Here is a 21,998-nt window from a genome sequence, read left to right as displayed (position 1 = left end):
CAGCGCCAGCCCCACACCTCCACCAGCTGAAGTGGCACACCAGGCGCTGCCCTCCCTTTCCTGGTATCGCACCAGCCTCTGTCCCTCCCTGGACGGAAGAGGGGGCACAGAGCAGAAGCGGGCATTTGGAAGACAGCGGCATGACGGCTGAGATAATCTCACACTCGCCTCTTCCCCACACTTCCTTTTCTGAGCAGCAGCGGAAGTGAATGGGCAGGTGGAGCTGGACGCCCTCCGACACCTGTCTGAGTTGGCTTCCTGGGTGCACCTGCCTTGCCTGTCCAGTCAGTGCAGTGATAGGTGAACATCAGGTTGGTTAGCAACCTTCAGTCTGGAAAGACTATGATATAAGCCTACAGCACCCGGTATTCCCAGGCGGTCTCCCATCCAAGTACTAACCAGGCCTGACCCTGCTTAGCTTCCGAGATCATGGGATAAGCCTACAGCACCCGGTATTCCCAGGCGGTCTCCCATCCAAGTACTAACCAGGCTTAGCTTCCCAGATCATGGTATAAGCCTACAGCACCCAGTATTCCCAGGCGGTCTCCCATCCAAGTACTAACCAGGCCTGACCCTGCTTAGCTTCCCAGATCATGGTATAAACCTACAGCACCCGGTATTCCCAGGCGGTCTCCCATCCAAGTACTAACCAGGCCTGACGCTGCTTAGCTTCCAAGATCAGACGAGATTGGGCATGTGCAGGGTAACAGTTGCTGTCACCTGAACGTCAGGGCTGTCCACTGATTGAAGATGCGTATAGTTCTGGGTTTGGGCACCATCCTGTTTTTCCAGCGTTTAAATAATTATTGTTTAATTATTAGTCGATTAATCATTGGTCTTGTTAGGGGATTTCTGCCTTTGCTTGCTCTGCAGCGGGGTGTCAGTTACATGAGTGACCATATATAAGGCCAAGGCGAGATATTCCTTGAATCCAGTGCTTTTCAACCAGAGGGCATGTACGACAGCCGCGCTTGCCGGGACTGCGCCCCCGCTGCTGGTCTGCTCTGGGAATATTCTAGATCCCCACATGCAGATCCAGAGGGGTGCCCAGTGGCTGCACTTGACCCCAGGAGGAGAGCTCCTGGCGGTGCCAAATTAACCAACAAGGCAGCCCCCCTACCCAGAAGGAAAGCAGCCAGGGTTGAGGCTTTCCTAGGGGCATACCCCCCCCCAGCGAATAGAGTCAGCCGGAGCACAGATGAACCCTCCCATGCCCCAATGCAGCCCCCACGTGCATTGACCCCGGCCCTGCCTTGGTTGCTACCTACAAGGGCAGGTGTCCCACACAGGGAGGCGTGGGGGTCTCCAGGCCCCTCTGTCTGAAGAAAAGCCCTGTTTAGGAATGCAAGTGTGTGGGGGCTGGTGGGAAGGCGGGGGCGGGCCTGCTCCGGTGCCCCACTGAGTCCCCATTCTTTCTTTCCCAGCCGGCGCATCTCTGCCTCCATTTGGCCTCCTCCCAACTCAGTGCGCCCTTTTAATCCTGCCCTTGTCTCCTCTGTTCCTTTTCAGGCTCCCAGACCAATGGGAGGGCAGGATGGGCTCCCCTTTCCAGGAAGGAAATTAAAAAAGTGAGCACAAGAGGGGGAGGGTCAGGGAGGGGGGGCTGCAAGGGGAGACAGTCCCCCAGTGGAGGTGCCAGTCATCGGCCTCTCAATGGCTCCATTCACCCTGCCCAGCCACACAGAAAATCGGGGTCACCACTGAGATCCTTCGCTTGCCTGGCCATAACTGTTGCTTTTCTTCATTTTTTAATTGCTGGAGAGCACAGAGTGGGGGGGGTGTGTGTCCATCCATTCCCCTCCCCCTTTGCTGGGGTGGGGGAAGAACGGGTTGCTTCAGCGGGGGAGGGGGATTGTGGCAAGACTCTCTCTCTCACACACACACACACATACACACACACACACACATGAAACAGTAGGTCTGAACCGCAAGCATGGCCCAGCAAGCCACATGATTGTGAGATAAATATCTGGGGGTCCCAAGTGAGATTTGGCAGCTCTCCACACTCATTTACCCAGTGCTGGGGAGCCAGTACCCCTCCCTCAGGACATTGCTTTTCTGCCCTGGAGGCAGGATGCTGAACAAGCGTGCCTCTCCACCGTGCCTTTGGGCAGACAAACAAAGGCGCGTACTGGGAGCAAGCACTGGACAGGTGGGCACATCACCTCTCTGGGATGTGCAGGAATGTGTGGCCTGCCCAAGGCCTCTGTCCACCAGGACACATTCCTGGACAGAAAGACCCTGCAGCCAGGCCCCCTCCCGGGCTGCTGTGTTTTCTTTCCAGCTGCCAGCCCAAAGATGCTGGCTTTTTGTTTGGACCCAATCAGTCACTTGTTTGTTAAGTAGTTAGATTCAAAGGAGTTTGCACTGAACCACAAACAGCCTTCTCACGCAGGCCCTTGACTTATGGGGCCTGCATTGCTTCTTGCCTTCAGCCCAGACCTTCAGATGCTTGCCTGCTTGCCCTGCACCACATAAGCAGCATTTTCTAGTGACCGGGCAGGAAAACTCTCCAAAGGTTGGTCCTTAGTACCCCATCTGCCCTCAGGCCACAAACAGGAAACCGTGGCTGCAAGGAGCCCTTTTTGTGGGCTGGTCAGGCCTGTAGGCTCGGCTGCAATTTTTAGCGTGGTGTTTGTTTCGTTTTGCACTTCGATGCGAGGGCACCCAATGGCAGGAGGGGGACAGTGGCTTTCTCGCCTTTGCTCCTTGTGGTCACTGCTCTGCTGGGGTCAGGGTGCTGGGTGAGAGGACCTTAATTGCTGAGCCACGGAAAGAGTCCCACGAGCACCCAGCAGTGTGGGCCTGGACACCACGTGAACACCCCAGGGAATGCATGCAGGTTAGGGAGATGGAGGACCTGCTGCCTTGACCCTCCCCGAAAACAGCGATGCAGCCCACAGGCAGAGGGGAAATGGCTCCATGGGAATGAGCTTGGGATCCAGTGCTGTGGTTTCTGCCGCCTGCCCTAGAGGAGGAGCAGCAGGCGTGCCTGGACTGAGATGGATGCAACTTTAAGTGTCCATGTCCAACAAGCCTCCAATTGAACACTGGGGGGGATCTGATCCCTTGGCCTCTGGCGCCACCTGTTGGCTCCAGGGAGTCATGCTGGCATGCTCTTCTGGATGGAGGAATCTCGAATGAATGGGATTCTACCCTCTCCCAAGTCTAGGAGAGGAAGACAGGGATGGAGCTGGAGAGGAGGTGTAGAGGAACGAGGAGTGGCGGGCACATTTCTGGCACTCCAGCCTGCCACTCTCCTCTTCCCCGTGTTTCTCCCCCCCCCCCGCCTTTTCCAATCCAGGAAGAGGAGCTGTAGGGGCAGTCACAGGATGTGGGGTGGTGTCTGGCCTAGATGCCTTTAACCCATCTCTGCCCAGTCCACAGGTGTACCCATTTGATCCCTACCACATATAGTCAACGTTGGGCAAAAATGACCATCAGAGGCTACAAGGCATGATGGGTATGTGCGACCTCCTGGTTTTAGAAGTAGCCTCCCTCAGAATGCCAGGCACAAGGGAGTGGCAACAGGATGCAGGTCTCTTGTGTGCTCCCTGAGGCACCTGGTGGGCCACAGTGAGATGCAGGAAGCTGGAACGAGATGGGCCCCCTTTGGCCTGATCCAGCAGGGCTCTTCTGATATTCTTAGATGGTAGTATGTATGTGCCCTGGGAGGGCGTTCCTGGCATGGGGCAGCAAGGGGGAAAGGCAGGTGCAAGAAAGGATGGGAATCCACTGTGGGAATTGCGGGGAGGGGGAGTCACACAGTTGAACCAGCAGCTTGACCTCAAAACATCACATGACACAGAGTCAAGGACACATTTACTGAATTGTCTACACAGGCCAGGAAGGCTTCCTTGGAAAGGGCTCCTGTCTCCTGTCCGTCGCCCTTGCCGTTCCTCAGTGGCTTCACCGGGGTGACAGGTGCAGAAACTCATCCTCCCCTAGGAAAAGGAAAGGAGAGTTGGTGGCGGGAATGGAACTCACAGGCTTTGTGGTAGCCCAGCAGATTTCTCAGAGGGTAAACCAGAATGACTCTCCCAGTTTCTCCGGCTGGGAATTCTGGCTCAGAGCCCCTTGCAAGTCCCGGTTCTGCAGGACACACAGGGTATGATATTGTGGATAGGAAGAATATGATATTGCGGAGCACAGGAAATTCCTGAACGCTACAGGTTTTGCTTTTTAAAAGCAGGTTTCTAATCCTTATGGGTTATGCCCTTTGGGATCTTGCTAGTTTAGTTAAATAGGGGAACTAGATAATAGTTTCAGGGCCTGGGGCTAAGTTTAAGTGCCCTTCCTTAGGACTTCATTATGCAACGTAAATTCTGCAAAATAAGAAAAAAAAAAAAAAGCTCCCATGCATAACCTTGCATGTCTCAAAACTGGCTATAGAAATCAGCTCCTCTTCCTGCACGGAACTGCCCTAAAGTGGGATGACCTTACCATCCGGGAGGACACCGCAGTACTCCTTGCACTCCTTCTCAAGGTAGAATTTGTTGGCGTTGCCCCCGCACCCTCGGAAGGTGACACACTTGCCCTGGCTGGCATCAAAGGCCCAGTATTCAGTGTCACAGGATCTTCCTGGGACGATGGGGAGCCGGCAGGCCGCTGGAAGGGAGACGAGAAAAGGCTGGAAATGGGACGCTGGCCCAGCTGGAGCTTTGGGCTGATCCAGCAGGGCTCTTCCTATCTTCTTATGATAGTTGGGATGGAACCCCCATGTACAAAGGCAGTCTACCTTTGTGTATTGGACTCTGGGGGTGTATCAAGCTGGAGCTACTGGGTGCCAGCGTAACTGGAATGTGAATGCACAAGGTCCAAACGGATGAGAGCATATTCAGAGCCTTAAAATTCGGGGCAGGATTTTTTAAAGGCTGTTTTTATAAATCACCTTAAACCCAACCCTGATAAAAATGTGGTCGGGTTAATGTAGATGGGGTGCGGGTGGATAAAAGCCCCTCTGGCTTGCCAGTCACCCTCGGCTGCCTCCCTGACTTACCCTCAGTCCTGCACGTCTGAAGGCAGGTGCGTTCGGAGTTGAAATTGTTCCCGTTCCCGAGACAGCCCCCGTAGAAGAATTCCTCACAGGTCTTGGTGACGTTGTTGTGGAAGAATCGTGGGAGCATCCCCAGGCAAGGCCCTGCGTCCTTGGGCAACAGGCAGTAATCTAACAGGGAGAGTTAGGTCAGTAAGCAACCACAAGGAGGGGAACATATTAGACTGGGTATCTCAGAGACTAGGAGAGCCCACCACTTTCAAACAAAATGACAACAACTAGGTATTTATATGCCGCCTTTCTGATCATCGGATTACTCCTCTGACTTTATTCAAGGAGGTTTACATAGGCAGGCGTTTCTAAATCCCTCCAGGGGATTTTTACAATCCTAGAGGTTCTCTCTTTCAAGAACCAACAACATTTCAGAATGGAACTTCCTGGTTTGGTCTCACTTCAGGCCTCCCACGCAGGCTGGCAAGCAGCTCCATCTCTCACATGGATGGCAGCCAAGACGCTTCTTGCTCATACCAAGAGCAGGTGGAATCGCTCAGCTCGGCTTGTCAGCTGCTTCAAGGTCTTGCCGTTCTCAGACATTCAGGGAGCTGCTGGTATCCTCGAACTGGCGTCCTTATGATGTTATCTTCAGGCTAATGGAGGCTCTACCCTCTAGACCAAACCTCCTGCCCAGACCAAACCTCCTGCCCTCCTGCCCACCACTTTCCTCCATATTTTATGCTGCTTTGCCTCCCTCTTCCTTTCCCAGTGCAGGGAGTAAGAGCAGCAGCAGCAGTGGTCAGAGGGTAGACGGAGCTGGACACCTCCAATCAGCCTACTGCCTGAGACGTTAGCTTCAGTTGGCCGCATGGATGAACCTGACCTTTTTGGGTTTGACTATACAGTATTAAAAACAGAGGCCAAGGGCCAAATGAAAATGAATTAAGAGCACACCAAAAATGGAGACCAACTGGGGGAAAAAGCAAACATGAACATGAGAAAGACCTGCCTTCTTTATTGCCTCCAAAGGATTGCAAGGAGCCATCAGCCGATCCTTCCTCTTCCAGCAAGATAGATCTCCGAACCCTCTGCAAGGAAGGGGGAGGCATTGCATGGCTGCACGCACACACGCACACACACACACACACACACACACACACACACACACACACACACCCCACCATCACACATGCTGCAAAAGTGTGACTTGGAGGACTGGACAAAACTCCCAAGCCCTGCCTCCTGGATGTTGTTTGGGGTTGGTTTAAAGTGGGGGCTTCGACTCTCTCATCAGGAAGAAATTCCCTTGGGGCTAACAGGACCCACCAAGAGGCCCGTGCCCCTAGAATTGCCTACCTGAAGTACGACTTCAGGTTGAGAAGGCACGCACTCGCCTGAGAAGAGAGACATGTTCAAGACATATGAAGTGAGGACGGGGAAAGACCCTCCCGAGGAATCAGCAATTAGTGGGCCCTGAGGCAAACATGACCCCCAAAAGAAGCTGCATGCATCCCTCCCTTGTTGAACAAGACAGTTTAAAAGGGTGGACACCCACACACACACACCGGGCGACTGAAAACTCAAACTATTTCTTACTCTAAACTCATCGGAATAGGCCATCTCATAGCGCACCAGGAGCTGTGGCCTACTCTGTGTGAATGAGTTCATGCAGTGTGATGAAGGCATTCAAAAGCCCACATTGCAATAAGGAGCTTAAAAAATTCTTTTTTGCAGCTTAACTTGAAACACAGGCAGGAGCGGGCAATCCCCCTCCCCAAAGGTGCCCACAGCCCCTGTTCTGGAAATAGCACACCCGCCACCTCGCCCTAGCCCAGGTTTGCCTCTGTCCATTAGGGTGAAAATGGAGTCTTCCGGGATTCCGAGATCCAGAGTCAACTTTTGGAACTCAGCCACCCGATTTGGACGCAGCGTCCGGCCCCTTCCTGCAGAGAGCAGACAGAGAGAAGGGTGAGCAGTGACCGGTGGGTTTGGTTGTTGGTTGATCTTCTTAAAATTACTGTCTTTCCTCTTTGGCGTTTTGTGCTCTTGGTTCACACCAGAACCAGGGGGCATCCACTGAAACCGAGTGGCAGGAGAGTTAGAATAGGCAAAAGAAAACATTTCTTGACCCTGCATGTCTTTAAACTGTGGAACTCCTTGCTAAAGGATGTGGTGATGGCACCTGGCCTTTCAAAGGGGATTGGTCAGATTGATGGGAGGAAAAGACCAGGTTACAAGCTGTGATGGGCATGCGCAACCTTCCGGTTCTAGAAGTAGGCTATACCTGAATACCAGGTGCAAGGGGCTGGGTATAGGATGCAGGTCTGTTGTGTGTTCCCTGATGCATCTGTTGGGATACAGGAAACTGGACTCGGTGGGCCCTTGGCCTGATCCAGTGGGGCTTTTCTTATGGTTACTGCTCCGCAAACTTCTAGTGCTGCCTGCCTGGCTTGTAATCCCCCACCCCGGGCTAGAGCCACATACCATAAAGTTTGCTTGTGAGGCTGAACCCAAAAGTGCTGTTCTTCTTCATCACAAGGATGATGTATTCATCATAATTGCTGGCAGCCACGTATGTCTCAACGGTGGTGTTCCATTCTAGGGCAAAAGAGGAAAGAGCCGCAGGCTGAGGCCGGGGGGGGAGGGGACTCTGGGGTCATCTGTGACCCTGCAGTTGAACTAAGCAAACTAACCCTCCTCCTCGGAATCAATATACCATTCAGTCCTGCTTTCCTCCCAGGTGCATTTGTTAATTTTCTTCGTAACATTGTGTTTTTATGAATATTATAGCAAAGTGTTGGAGAAGAAAAACAACACTGTACCTGTAGTCCCTAACTAAATGCTTCAGAATTCTGCTCCCAAAGGACCTGTGGAACTCATGTCCTCCAGATAGCTACATTCAAGTTGCCCAGTTGTCCTTCACACACCTACCTGGATTGGAATAGACGAATTTCCCTGGAACGCTGGTCTTCTGGTAGACGCTGGTACGCCGGGTGCAGCGACCGTGCCTGCAAGGAAGGGTGAAGAAGGGACGTTGCAGCTCAGGGGAGAGCAATTGCTTTGCCTTCAACGCATCCAGTCTCCAGTCGTCCTTGTGCAGGACTTACTTGAGGCGGGTGCTTGCGAGGCTGATCTCGTTGCTCATCTTCCCCGGCCCCACCTTCAGCGTCCCCATGCTGTAGCTGTTCTTGTAGAGCTTCATCCACCGGCAAGTGGTGCCCACCATGATGTCGTGCCATTCTCCGTAGATCTAGGAAGAGGGCAAAAGCAAGAAGGGAGACCCCCTTTGCATAATTTGAATTGCAGGAGCATGTCCTGACTCACAGTTTGAGAAACGCTGGCCTAGGCATTAACATCTGCCCTCTAGGCAAGTATCTCAGTTTGCTGCGTGCTGAGCCTGATTCTTCTTTTTTTATTTTTTATTTTTCAAAGACAGTACCTGAGCACTTCTGCTGTGGAAGAAATCCCTGAGCTTCTCCACCCTTGACTACACCCCTGCCTTTTCAAACCCTCTCCTTTTGGCCACACAATAAATTAAAACTTGCTCCCATCTTCTGCCATAAACTTGCTTTACAGTTTGTTACTCGGTTCATGAGACCCACTGATTTCATTGGGAGTAGGATTGGAGCAAACATCTGGGTGGTAGTGAGGAGGGTATGAATTTGCCTGCAGAAATTTGCATTCATATTCTCCCAATTCAAATATTTACATTATTCCCCCCCCCTTTTTTTAATTAGGGCTGCAAAATTCAATCCATTCTTCTGTTTGAGGAACGGGATTGCAACTTTTTTCTTTATTTGAAAGCTGCCTTCAATTAATCTGGCAGGAGATTTTTTTTTTAAAAAAACAACAATTTACCAGACTTCTTAACCGTTCTTGCAAAAACAGCAGGTGGTTATCATCCTGGAAGAGGCATTCCCCCTTCTGTGTAAGAGAGTAGGAGGAATGCCTCTCCTAGGATAGAACTGACCCTGTTGCAGGAGCCAAGCGCCCCTTCTTAAGCTCCGCTTAGTCCTTTATTTCTAATACAGGAATCAAAGGGCCCAAACCTATCCAACTTTCCAGCACCGATACAGCCATGCCAATGGGGTGTGTGCTGCATCCTGCAGTACGGAGGCAGTCACAGAGCCCTGCTTAGCACCTTTCTGCCTGGCCCACACGTGTACACATTTGATCCCTGTTGTATATATGGGCAGAAATGTGAAAGGGAATGTTTGTTCTCTTACTGCATTGCGGTCGAAAGTTGGACAGGATTTAGCCCGAAGCTGGTTGACAGTTACCTTGTTTACATCAAAATTCTCCTGGATTGGAACGGCATCTGCGGCCACCGTGTGGTTTCCTCTGGCCGGGGCGAAGATGGCTGCGAAGATCAGGAGAAGAAGCCCCTGATACTTCATGGCTTTGGGGCTGGGGGTTTGTGCTGTTCTGGGTCCTTGAGAGGTCTTCCGCTGCCTAGTCCCCAAGCCCTGCTTTTCCTTTGCAAAATACGAACTTTGGTCTCTGCGCCACAGCTGGAGGTGAATGGCCGCGTGTGTGGGGGCAGGTCTGTTTGAATGTCCATTCAGGGGGCGGTCGCGAGGTTCACACCAGTGTGTTTCAGGGAGGGGTGCTTTAAACCAGGCCATTCCCAATGGTAGCCATATGCCCCACCGGGGAGCCCACTATGTCAGAATGTTTAAGTGTTCTTGGTGTCTAATCATAAATGGTTCTATGCTTATCTGTCTGTGTAGTATCCTTGTTTGACAAGGGGGGATGGGGATGGGACTGGAAGCTGAGTGAACAGACAAAAGAAAATATTTCTTTACTCAGCGTGTGGTTGGTCTGTGGAACTCCTTACCACAGGATGTGGTGGTGGGGATGCAGGGGATGGACAGAGTGGATAGAGAGATGCTCTTTACACTCTCACATAACACCAGGACCAGGGGACATCCACTAAAATTGAGTGTTGGGAGGGTTAGGACAGACAAAAGAATATTTCTTTACTCGGCGTGTGGTCGGTCTGTGGAACTCCTTGCCACAGGATGTGGTGCTGGCGTCTGGCCTGGACGCCTTTAAAAGGGGATTGGACAAGTTTCTGGAGGAAAAATCTATTACGGGTTGCAAGCCATGATGTGTATGTGCAACCTCCTGATTTTAGAAATGGGGTATGTCAGAAGGCCAGATGCAGGGGAGGGCACCAGGATGAGGTCTCTTGTTATCTGGTGTGCTCCCTGGGGCATCTGGTGGGCCGCTGTGAGATACAGGAAGCAGGACTAGATGGGCCTATGGCCTGATCCAGTGGGGTTGCTCTTATGTTCTTATGTTCAGCTGACAAGGGAGGGCACCAGGATGAGGTCTCTTGTTATCTGGTGTGCTCCCTGGGGCATTTGATGGGCCACTATGAGATACAGGAAGCTGGACTAGATGGGCCTATGACGTCATCCAGTGGAGCTGTTCTTATGTTCTTATGAGCTCCTATCCGGAAAAAAAAGGCTGAGAATGGCTGCTTTAACTCCAGAAGAAGGTGAGCAGAAAGAAGGGAGAGGCAGTTTCCCCCCCCCATTGCTCCCCATTGTATTCTTTTGCCATGAATGCCCAACTGCCAAAGGAGGGGGTGGCAGGAGGTCCCAGGTTCGGCCCTTGGCAGCATCTCCAGGTAGGACTCCCACAGCCCCCTCAGGCCATTGCCAAGCTTAGGCTGGGAGAGGAAGCAGTGGATGGGGCAGAAGTGTGGAGGAGAGGGCGCGAGAGGGAGCACCTTGCCAAGTGCGATTACGCTCTCCCTTTAAAGCCAACTTTGCTTTGGGGCTCAGAACGTTGAGAAAATGTTTTACGACTTCAGCTCACAGCTCTGCCTTGGATTCAGTGTGGGTTGTTTCCTGGAGACAGGAGGAGCCCTCTGGACTAGCATTGGCACTGGGGTCCTTTAAAAAATTTTTTTCTAATTTTTCCCCCAATCAAGCCACAGCTGGGCTAAGCCTGGCCAAGCTGTCCTGGAAGGACATCCACGTCCCACTCTTGTGGGCCATGGCTATTTGCACCCAGGGAATGATTAACTAAAGTCAACAGGGGAAGCAACTGCAAGCAGCATAGGTTGTGAAACCACTGAGATTTGTTGTGTGTGTGTGTGTGAGAGAGAGAGAGAGAGAGAGAGAGCAATGTTGCAGTTACAAGCTTGGGACCAACGATCTAGCCCAGGGGCATCATACACAGTGGGCCCAATAGCATTTGAGATGCCTGCTGAGGCCCAGAAGTGATGTCATTAGACAGGAGATTTTGGGGGCTGCATCCAGCCTACAGGCCTTAAGTTTGACACCCCTGATCTCGTTAGCTTTCAACCAATATCTGACATTCTATCATTTTCATCTGTCCGCACCTTTTCCAACCAAACAGTGGTACTTATTAATTAATGATTTTTATATACCACTGTTCAACAAAAAAATGTTTCTATCGATGATGTTTTCTCAGAGGGCTTCTTGCTATCCCTAAGATGGTTCTGCCAGCGACTCCTGACAGGTTGTCACCCTATGGATTCACCACAAGGGGAACCAGGGCTTGGACTCAAGAGTTGTAATTTATTTCAGAAGAAATGTAGCTGCCAGTCTGAGCCAGGCCTTTGGCTCCGTCACACCAGCAGCGGCCGGCAGCAGCTCTGGAGAAAGCTCCTGCCAGGCCAATGCAGGTAGTTCATGCCCTGAAACAGCCAGCACCCCAGGGGCTAATGCCGAGCGATCACACCAAGCTCTGTGTGGATGAGCTCTAAGAAGAAAACACAGCTAGATAATAAAGGGCCTCGTGTTCCAGAGCCATTCTAGGCATTCTAAGATCTGGTGACCATTCTCAAGAACCTGATGATGTGGGATTGCATCACATTGGACCCCACAGAGCCTGCTGCCTGGGTTGGAATATCTTCCTTCAGAGTAGAAGGGTGGCAAATTGCCAACGGGATCTCTCTCAGTCTCTCTCTTTTTTCCCCTCAGGTGCTGGTAGTGATCAAACTTGGCCACCATGAGGTCTCAGCGGAGAAAGGACATTAAGCACAAGATCCGGGAACTGCGGGCAATCATTAACCTCCAAGGTCAGCCTAACCTTTCACCATCGTCCTGATAAATACAGCCTTCTCCAGCAGTGTCCCATCTTAAAACCGTTCAGTGGAACTATAGAACAAAATTAAGAGTCCACTGCCCTCTGCCTGCTTCTAGCAGAAGAGCTGGGTTTGAGCAGCCGCCGAGGTGCTGAGTGTTAGGCAGAAATGAGGTAGCGTTGGATAGATGCTGTATCTTCAGTGCCTGTTAGTCAGCATTATCTGCACTCTGCAGGCAATGAATGTTTCCCAACCTTCCTAGCTAACGGTTGAAGCTGGGCCTGCCAGCCGTACAGAGCTACGACTCCTTCCTGCTTGCGTGTGCATGTATCAGTTTCTCTGTGAGGTTTTGAGCTCCTTCTTTAGGGTTTTAGTACCTTAAAGATCAGGCAAGTTCACAGGAGTCCAGGCGACCTTTAACACAACTCGGTTCCAAGTGGTGAAAGGGTTTTCAGGCCAAAACCAACTTCTTGAAGTGGGCTTGGAAGCAGACTGGCAGCCAGTGGAGCTGGCATATCCAGTGCCATAGCTAAGGGAAGGCCAGGGGAGTACATTGCCCTGGGTACCGTGCCTTGAGGGGGTGCCAACCTGTAACCCCAACAGCAGACCTGAAGGAAGAAAAGTGGCTTTTTGAGCCATGGGGAGACTGTGTTTGGCCTCCCCACGTCTCAAACCACTTCCTGGGGGGGGGAGTGATAAACCCCAGGGAGGTGTGAACTTTGACACCAGGGCAATGTTAAAAAAATTTTGTGTAGCAGGCCCCCATCTCAGAATAGGCATGCCCTTAGAAGAGGCAGTCCACCTCTGAAGAGGCATGTGAGAGAGAAAAAGAGGGAATGCCTCTTCTGAAGGGAGAAGAAAGGTCTCAGCCTGTCTTTGCAGCCTACACACACACACACACACACACACACACACACACACATGTCATTTAAGTACAAGTTCCTTACTTCAAATGTTACAGCCCTAATGTAAATACACAAATGGTTACTGTGCAAATGCAGAGCCTGTTATCAGTGTGTTCGTGTGGTGAATGGGAAGCAGGAATGATGATTGACCTGCTTCTGCTGCCCATTTCCTTCCAGGACAAGGGAAAAAACTGTTTGCCAAGACCACCGAAGAGACAGTTGGGAAGAACAAGGAGCTGATTAGCTTCTTGAACTTGAACATGAGGCAGCAGATGCACGAGCTGAGCCTTGCCATGAAGGTGAGCTGTTCAGCACCTTTGCCGTGATCTGCTCCCACCTTTCAGCGTCTCCACTCTGCAGAGATGAGCACGCCAGGTGCCTGGTTGCTCCTGGAGGGGTGCCGCCTCGGTCTGGCGTGAGCCCAGCCATATCTGCACCCTGAGAAGGCCTCTCCAGGGACAAGCTGCTCCTTGCAGGCAACCTGGGCTTCCAGCCAAGATCCTGTGGGGGATGATGGAGGCTTGCTCCTCTGAAGGAGCTTGATATCTTGGGGAACCTGGCTTCCCTCCTTGAGACCTGATCCAGTCCATTGCCCAGGGACCCCAAGAGCAGGGGTGATACCAGATCTGGGCTCAGGTCTGGAAGTGCTCAGGCTGTCTGCTTGAGGCCTGGCTTCCCTGGGGTCTACTCAGGAGGAGGAGGAAGCCAGCCCGAGGGGATGCAGCCTTTGGTTTCTTTACCATAGGGAAAGGGAACTCCAGAGTTGGGCCAAGTGTTTTGTAGACAAGGTGAGCTTTGAGGAGGGATTTGGGGAAAGAAATAGCACTCTGCCCGGGCCTAGGAGGCAGTGAGGGAGGGAGGCTGGAGGCACTTCAGGGGGCAGGAGTGTTTTGGGTGGAAGAGCAATGGTCCTGGGCAGAGCTTACCAGGATGCAAGAACAGAGGGAAAAGTGAGGGGGGGGGGCGCTGTTGGCAGTGGGTGCAGCATTGTGGCCAAGGCTGGCCTATGGACCGGGACTGATTCAATCACTCCTCAGCCAGCCACAGCCTCCCTTTCTGGCTATGGGGAAGCCACCCCCTCTCTGCCTCGGCTGCGTTGGGGAGACAGTAACATCCCACAGCTTGGGGTGAGACTTGAAGCAAAACAAAGGCATGAGGAAGTAAGTGCTTTGCACGATCCAAAATTCTGGCCGAGGACCCTGAAAAGATTGGCAAAGATCCAGGAGCAGACAAGAAGCTGGGAGACTTCCTGTTGAACGGGGGGGGGGGGAGCCTATCAAGAAGGGACTTCCTGAATGTCTCCGTTAGGCTGAGACTGAGTCTCATCAAGGCCCAGCCATGTTCCATTGACTCCCTCTAGCACCACGGACAGCAGCCACTGCTTCCTTTCAAGGAATGGGTTTCACCAGGACCTTGGACAAGGGCTCCTGTTTCCCACCTTGAGCTCCCCTCTCCTTGGGCTTCTATGTGGCTGGATCTAGCCCCCCTTGACACACACAGTGGAGCAAAGTGATAGTAGACCAGATGGGACTGTACCACTTTCATTTACATTAGGGAACCTTTAAAATCGGTTTTTAAAAACCCACTCTTTGGGTCCACTCAGGATGTGTCCACCCCTATTTCTGCTTACATGTAGACCAGGCCTCAGCAATAATGCTGGAAGAGGACACAAGAACTGCCCCTTGTTGTGTTCACACATGTGGAGTTGATGGCGTGGCACAGGGGGTCTGGAACACGGGACTGTGGCTGCAGGCTCTCGGTGCCTGGCTTCCTGTACCACTAAGGTCTCTTGCTGGGTAGGGAGGGAGTGGTGGCTACATGCCTTTCTCCTGCAGTGTTGCACAGCCTGTGACTGAGGGGTGGCATTGCAGCCACTGGGGGGTGGGTATCCATTAGGGCCACCGTGGGCTCCAACTGGTCCTAAAGAAAAGGCGAATGGCTTTTCCCAGCTCTCTTTGCACAGAAACATTCTGAAGAATTCCTGGCACTAGTACAAACGATTGATGCTTCTCGGATGTGAAACTGTCCTTCACTCCCTCCTCCTCCTTCCCTTCCCTCTCTTTGCAGTACGACCAAGTGACCATCAGCCGGGCCTGCCGGGAGAAGAAGTATATCAAGATAGCCATGTCTGAATACTCAGTGGAGGTAATAGGAGAATCCTCCACTGTGCCTTCCCTTATGAGGGCAGGAACCCTGGAATGCACCAACTGTCCTTGGGGAGAGGGGTTGCTGTTTGTTCAGGTAGGGATTCCTCAGCATGGCACAGCCTGGGGTCACCCCAGGATTCTGAGAAAGGGGGCAGGCACTGCACAGTCCAGGAGGTAGCACAAAAAAGGCCACATGTGGACCTGCCCAGGCAAATCGCCTTCCAGGCACTCTCTGCAGCCTTCCCCATCTCTGTTTGGCCCACTTCCCTCTGGAGGAGGCGGATAGTGGCAGAGGGACCCCCAGATAAGGGATGTGCTGCTCACATGGCATTTTGGTGTGTCCCCCGCCCCTTCTCCGCCTTCTCCACAGATGGCCCGAGAAAGCCTCAGTAACTATGTCTTCAACCGGATGAACAGGCACAATGCCCTGCTGTACGAAGTGAAGCGGAGGGGCAAACACTTGGAAGACCAGCAGCTCCGGCTGCAGAACCTGCTGGATCTGGAGATGGCCAGTCCCGATGCCCTGATCCAACTGCAGGTGAGGGGATGAAGGAGGGCACCCTGGCAGCACCCATGGAGGGTGGGGCAGAGACGGGGAGAAATCCCAGGATAGAGAGCCCTGGGAAACAAACACCGGTCTCGTCTTTGGCGTAGTTTCCCTTGTATCGGGGCTGCATCGGCGCTGGAAAGTTGGATAGGATCAGGCCCTATCCAACTGGGGTAAACTGGGAACTGGGGAACTGGGGGTAAACTTGAAGGGAGGAGCTGTAGCTCAGTGGAAGAGTGTCTGCTTTGCAGGCAGGGAGGTCCCAGTCGCTCCAGTCCCCAGCAGCATCTTCAGGTAGGGACAGAACAACGTCTCTGCCTAAAGCCTCAGCGGCTTCCTAACCCTGCCCTGGACTTGCTGGCTCTGTCTCTGCCGCAGACCATTCGTCAGCTGGAGAACAACATTGAGAAGATGCGGGTGAAGATTGACACGGCCCAGAAGACCTACATGCTGTACACGAAGATGGTGGCTCTGCTGAGAGATGTGAGGGGCCTCTTTGAAGGGGGTTGGGGGGCTAGGTCCAGGGAGGAGCACATGCTCCTGGGAGCAGCAGCAGCCAAGCTGGCGGGTTTGTTTGAAGAGAGATCAGTGGAGGACCAGCGGTCTGGCAATGGGCGCTCATTGCCGTGGCTGTGTGCCACCTCTGGACTTAGTAGTTGTGGCCCTCCAAATGCCAGTGGCAGGAGAGCAAAGGTGTCATTTCCTTGTGGGCTTCCCAAACACCATTGTGGGAAACAGGATGCCAGTCCTGCCCCTCTCCTGTGAGCCAATCCCGGGATGAGCATGTGTCTTGAGATGGCTGGGGCATGTCAGACACAGCCAAATCTTGGGGAGGAGTGATGGTGCTAGAACCCTGGTTTGTATGCAGCTGGTCCTGGGTTCAGCCTCTCCAGGTGGGGCTGGGAAAGCCCCCTTGCCCAAAAATCACTGGAAAGCAGCTGTTAGCCAGTGCAGGTAAGCCTGGGCTAGACGAGCCAACAGCCTGACTCAGTTGGCATCTCTGTCTCCCACCCATAGGAACTGTCTCAGCTCCCTTTTTTACTAGATGACCTGGAGCACAGGGTGGAACTGTACCAAACGGAGCTCAAGGGCATGTCCTTGATAACCATGGACACTGTCAAAGCCATGGAGGAAGCCCAGGTAAGAACAGACTCCTGGGCCCCACTAGAGCCAAACTCTGACATTTGCATACATTACGCAAATCAGTGGTTCTCAAGCCTTTTAGCACCTGGACCCACTTTTGAGAATGACAGTCTGTTGGGAACCAATGGAAGTGATGTCATGGCAGGAAGTGACACCATCTATTTAGGCTTCAAAGCTATGCCACAGTCAAAGGTCCTTTTATATAGTGCCCTCATGCTGTTATTTTGCATAGCTTGGAATTCAAACATTCCAGCTAGGAAGTCAAGGCAGAAGACGGACTTGGATCTTTCTCCAACCACACAGCCCTCCTCCTCTTTCCAGTGTCCCATCTTCGCACCTATTCAGGGCAAAGCACCCAACCTCTCTCCCACCAGGAGCCCACCTGCCTGGAACCTGCGTTTTCAGCTCTGTATTTTCAGTGGTGGCTGAGCTGGGTGCTCCTGGAATTGGCTCCACCCTAGCCTAGTGGAGAAAAAACAGATGCAGCTCTGCTCTAGAGCAGGATGTGGTTCTGTCTGACCTGGTGGTGTCCCCCTTCTCGCTGTGCCCTTCTTGCACCCCCTTCCCTTGCTGTGCCAATTTAGGCAGACATGTCTAATGTCGAGAATGAGCTGATTGCAGAAAGAAAGTTTAGGGACAATTCACTGAACATCCAGAAGAAGCAGATAGAAAAGATCCGCGCAAAGGATGCCAGCGAGAGGAGCCGGAGGATGGTGAGCTTTTGGTGGAGTCAATAAAGTTTCTGGGGCGGGGTGGAAGGGCAGTCAGCGTAGACGCTGCCTTTATTTAACTTGTCTGTGGAGGAGAGAGCTGTGACAGTGGAAGTCCCCTTGTTCATCAGGCCACAGACACAGACAGTGGGGAGGGCTGCTGGCTTCCTGCCCCATTTGCAGGCTTTCTGAGAGGCTGCGACAGCAGGCAGAATGCTGGGCAAGAGGCTGTTGGGGCCTGATCCTGCAGCACTTTCCCCTACAGCCTGCTTTGCGGCAATCATGGCCTCACATGTTCTTTTTATTATTAGCAAGCCCGGCGAGACATGAACATGGATTTCCCCCTGATGGGGCGCGACGCTGGAAGAAGTAAGAATGCTGATTCACAACCGGGCCTGACAATCGCCCCACCACCACCAGACCGCAGTGGCGTAGCTAAATGATCTGGCACTTGGAGGCAAAAATAATTTTCACCCCCCCCCTCCCCGGGAGTTAACATTCTCCAGGGACCCCCTGGGGTGTTCAGGAGGTAGTCTGAGACATGGGGAGGCCTCGGTGAAAACTGGATGTGCCTTTTTAATGCCTCTGGCAGGTCTTCTAAAACCACCTGATGCTCAGGAAGGAAGGCCTCCCAAGGCCTCTGAAAAGCACCCCTTGACACCCCCCCCCAGGCTGGTACCTGAGGCAATTAACCCTTCCTGGCCCCCATAAGGTACACCACTGCTACACCTCTCCCTGACCACTTCTGTTTCTCCTGGATCATAAAGTTTGGGCTGGAGGTTTGGATTTTTTCCCCCTCATTTGCCTCCCCTTGTGCTGTCTAAACACAGTTCATGGGGGCCCCTCGCTGCAGCCGGGGGCGTCTAATGCCTTTCTTGCCTGTTTGTTGCTCCTTCATCTGCCCTTCAGGTGCGAAGCTGGAGGCCTCCAAGGCCCAGATTGAGTACCAGTATCTGGTGACCACTGAGGTGGACAAGGTCAAGTCTGCGGTCCAGTGTTCCCATCTCTGGGTATTGTTGCTCTACTGCATTTCTTCCAGTTGTGACTCCACATTATAGATCGAGGTTTTCCTAGTCCTATAGCTCCACTAAGCTGAAGGTCTTCTTTGGTAAAGCCCCTTAAACTCACGTATATTTTCTCAATCATATGGACTAGAAACATGTGTTGTTGTTTTTTGAAAGCTGAAATTCCCCCAAAGTTGAATTCTTTGCCCAATATCTCATTTTAAGCCTTTTCTGTGTTCCTGGGAAATTTCACGGCATACACACAGCCCTGGTCACCATATATACTTGCATATAAATCAAAAAAATTTAAGCCTAAAAATCAACCCTTGAAAGCTTGCTTGACGTATTATCAGGTCAAAACTCATTTCCTACCGCAAATGCATTTGTGCTACATTTAAACCATGAAGCATTTTTGCAACATTTTGAGGGAACAAACGCACAACTAGGGTCAAAAAAAGTGAAACCATAAGGTACGTTTTCATTCATCAACTTCATTAATTTTATTTAGCACACAGTATTGCCAATTAGCTCTTAACACCCATAATGGTCACACTCTTGAGTGTTCCCAAAGTGCTTTAGGAGGAAAGTGTGACCATTTAAATTGGCCGAGTGCTCACTTTAAAGCTGGGCCCCTTTCAGCCGAGCTGCTCTTCCCTTCTGCCCAGGACATTGCTGGCCGGTTCCAGGCCCAGAAGAAGTCAGAGGAGAACCTGCTGCAGCAGATTGGGGAGAGCGAGAAAAAGCGCCAAGAACTGAAGACTCAGCTGAAGCAGCTGGAGCTGGAGCGGGTGGAGCTGAAATTCCACCAGAAGCTCAGCTTCCTCAGGTGACCCCCCCCCCAGCATCCAGGGTGGCCCCTGGAGCACATTGAACACACATGGGCAGCTTGGCCTTCCAAGCTCCTCCGTGCCTGTTTTAACCACTTTCTGGATATCTTTCCAGCTCTCTGAAGCTGGAGGAGGAGCTCCAGGAACTTTTCCAGGAGGAGCTGGCCAGGCTGGAGTCGGCACAGGACCAGGTCTCCAAGAACCAGGGGCTCCTGCTCCTTTTTGAAAACGGTGTTGACAACCTCATTATGAGACTGTGCAGCATCTCCGTTCCCGGCCAGGTATGTGGTTCTGTCAAGACTCCCCTCCTTCCGAGCCTTGCCCATCAGCTCCCTTGCGCCTGGGAGGGTGGCGGTTCCCAAACCGCACAGTGCCGAGGTCCTGCTATTGTTGTGACAATACACAACAAGAAAAGAGGCCTCCCCCTGTAGTACCCAGAGGAAAGGGGGTTTCTTCTAGATCTGAGGTCCAGCAGTCCAAAACTGAGGGAGGAGCTGATGGGCTCAGCTTTAGCTGTGGGTGGGACAGTGAGGCAAAGAAAAAAGGCACTCCCTCCTTGCCACACAACTTTTTCATTTCCAGGAGGACTTCCAAGGGGAAACCGGCGACATATTTGACAAGCTGCAGTTTTGCGAAACCAAGCTGTTGCATTTGATGAAGATAAAAAGCTACCCGTCTGATATTGACTTCAGCCAAGAAGAGACCAATGAGGTACCTGCCACATCCTGGATACGCCATTGCTGCAGATACATGCATTTCCTTGGTGTGCGCCAGTGATTCTTTGTCTGCTAGCCATAGGGGTGAGGCAAGGCTAAAGCCCCACCTCTACTGCTGAAACTTTAGCCACCCTGTTGGCAGGTGCCATGCCAGACCCTCACAGCTTCACTTCACAGCCATAAGGCTTCCAGGGCAAGAGGTATCGATTTCACAGACAGCAGAGTCTGATCCTTTTGGGAGATGGTAGTGGTGGAAACAACGACAGTATTTATTGAAAAGCTCATCATACCATTTTTAAAAGAAGAAAAAATAAAAGGCACACACAAAAATTTAATGTTAGCAAGATAGGAAAAACACAGTAGATAGAGCAGGGTAGTGTTTTAAAATCCGGCCACTCAACGCTAACAAATTGCACTGCTGCATCTCTTTCTTCTCTCGGATGTATGCAGACTTTTGTACATGTCCGAAGCTTCCTTGAGGAAAGTACTCGCACCGAACCCCAGAACCTGAGGATCACTTATGAGGAAGATGAAGAGGATGTCCGAGGTATGCCTGTCTTTGGAGGTGGGAGCAGAGAAACCGGGGGGGGGGGCATTGGGAGCTAGTGGAAAAGTTGCTCAGAAGCGTCTTCTGAAACTGATGATCAAAAGAGAATAAGAGAAGCCAAGCCAGATCAGTCTCGGGACCCATCTTGTCCCCAGCACCTGAGAGCCACAGGCTAAAGTTGGTTCCTAGTCTGATAAGGAAATGAAAACTTGAAACCAACTTCAGCCCCTCAGATGCAATGGACATGGAGATTCAGTCCAGCTATTAAGAGATAGCCTGCTTCTGAATGTGGAGGCTTCAATTAGCCATCCCATTATTTATGTTTAAAGAGTTGCTGTTCTTTCCAGGACATCACAGTTCTCTTCCACAGATCAAAATGTATTTTGCAAAGCTCTCTTCTTTTTAGAAGGCTCCCATTGCCACAGAAATGGTTGTTGACTCTGAGTGAAGCTGTTCATGGAGATTATTTTCTCCCATAAAAATAATCTGAGTCATGATTAAGCCATGGGGTCCTGATGAAGTCTCCAGGATTGCTCTCACTAGTCACCCAGAGATGGTTGTTGATTCCAGGAGCCTCCAGGTTCCTGTAGGGTCGCAGCAATCCTACTGCAGCATCTTTGGCTGAAGTTTGGGAGTGCTCCTGGTTTCACAGCTTTCCCTAGAGAACCAGGGGGCAGCGTTGGTCAGCAGGGCATTTGCTTAGCCCTGGCTGGTGTGCCAGCTGCATCCGAATTTGAGTCAATTGGACCAGACTACAGTGGTTCATGCTCTTTATTTTAAAGAGAGCTGCAAATTGTAGATCAAGCCGTTAGCTTTGATGTTCATTTGCCCCACTACCACGTCTGATCAAAGAGGTTTATTCTCTTTTCACCTTGCCTCCATTGTCCATCTTTTCCTTTCATGATTACTTGTCCTTTCCCCTCTTCGCTCCTGAAGAGTCCTTCAACTTTGCCGACATTGACCACAGCTACGTGCCCAACAGCGAGGAGATCAAAAAGCAAGGCTTGAAACTCATAGAAGAAAAGACTAAGGTTGCCAAGAAAAAGCAGAGAGGGGGTTCTAAAAAATGATCCCTGCATCTCCTCCTACCTCAAATAATGCTCTCTTTCAAATGTAATAAAAGAATTTTATTTACCTCACGCTTGGGTCTCTTCTACCATGTCACACAGGTATGTGCTGGTAATATATTCCCTGTTCCTACATCAGCTCTCAGTGCCCTCACCAGCAGAGTTGTTGCAAGGAGTACATGCGACATGCACTGAGCACCCATAAAGGCCTAAGGGCCCCATCCTACCCAGTTTTCCAGTGCTGGTGCAGTTGTGCCAGTGGGGTGTGCGCTGCAATTTGTGGTGAAAGGACACTCACTGGGAGCCTTCTCAAGGTATGGGAACATGTGTTT

At 51.8% G+C, this 21,998-nt stretch overlaps 2 protein-coding genes and 1 pseudogene across 2 annotated transcripts; 1 reads left to right on the top strand and 2 right to left on the bottom strand.

Annotated features, from left to right (window-relative positions):
• Positions 1 to 601: 601 nt before the first annotated feature.
• On the bottom strand, positions 602 to 721 carry LOC136635688 (5S ribosomal RNA; annotated as a pseudogene).
• A 3,188-nt stretch (positions 722 to 3,909) lies between these two features.
• Positions 3,910 to 9,387, bottom strand: AMBP (alpha-1-microglobulin/bikunin precursor). Its single transcript, XM_066610897.1, has 10 exons — positions 9,271 to 9,387; positions 8,098 to 8,240; positions 7,922 to 7,998; positions 7,475 to 7,588; positions 6,832 to 6,933; positions 6,347 to 6,384; positions 6,000 to 6,078; positions 5,000 to 5,167; positions 4,444 to 4,608; positions 3,910 to 3,944 (listed from the first exon to the last, which is right to left on the bottom strand). The coding sequence occupies exons 1-10, from the start codon at positions 9,385 to 9,387 to the stop codon at positions 3,910 to 3,912; spliced, it is 1,038 nt and encodes a 345-aa protein (XP_066466994.1).
• Positions 9,388 to 11,977: 2,590 nt separating this feature from the next.
• CCDC183 (coiled-coil domain containing 183) lies at positions 11,978 to 21,669 on the top strand. The gene is made up of 14 exons (XM_066610931.1): positions 11,978 to 12,047; positions 13,136 to 13,257; positions 15,026 to 15,103; positions 15,476 to 15,643; positions 16,031 to 16,135; positions 16,670 to 16,792; positions 17,380 to 17,508; positions 17,817 to 17,874; positions 18,415 to 18,515; positions 19,175 to 19,335; positions 19,452 to 19,617; positions 19,919 to 20,047; positions 20,503 to 20,599; positions 21,536 to 21,669. Exons 1-14 carry the CDS (start codon positions 11,978 to 11,980, stop codon positions 21,667 to 21,669), a joined length of 1,641 nt encoding a protein of 546 aa, XP_066467028.1.
• Positions 21,670 to 21,998: the final 329 nt, after the last annotated feature.

Source organism: Tiliqua scincoides, chromosome 16 (assembly GCF_035046505.1).
Source record: "Tiliqua scincoides isolate rTilSci1 chromosome 16, rTilSci1.hap2, whole genome shotgun sequence".
Taxonomy (NCBI): domain Eukaryota; kingdom Metazoa; phylum Chordata; class Lepidosauria; order Squamata; family Scincidae; genus Tiliqua; species Tiliqua scincoides.
The sequence above is the reverse complement of the archived record's forward strand: the minus strand, read 5'-3'. Positions and strand labels throughout refer to the sequence as shown.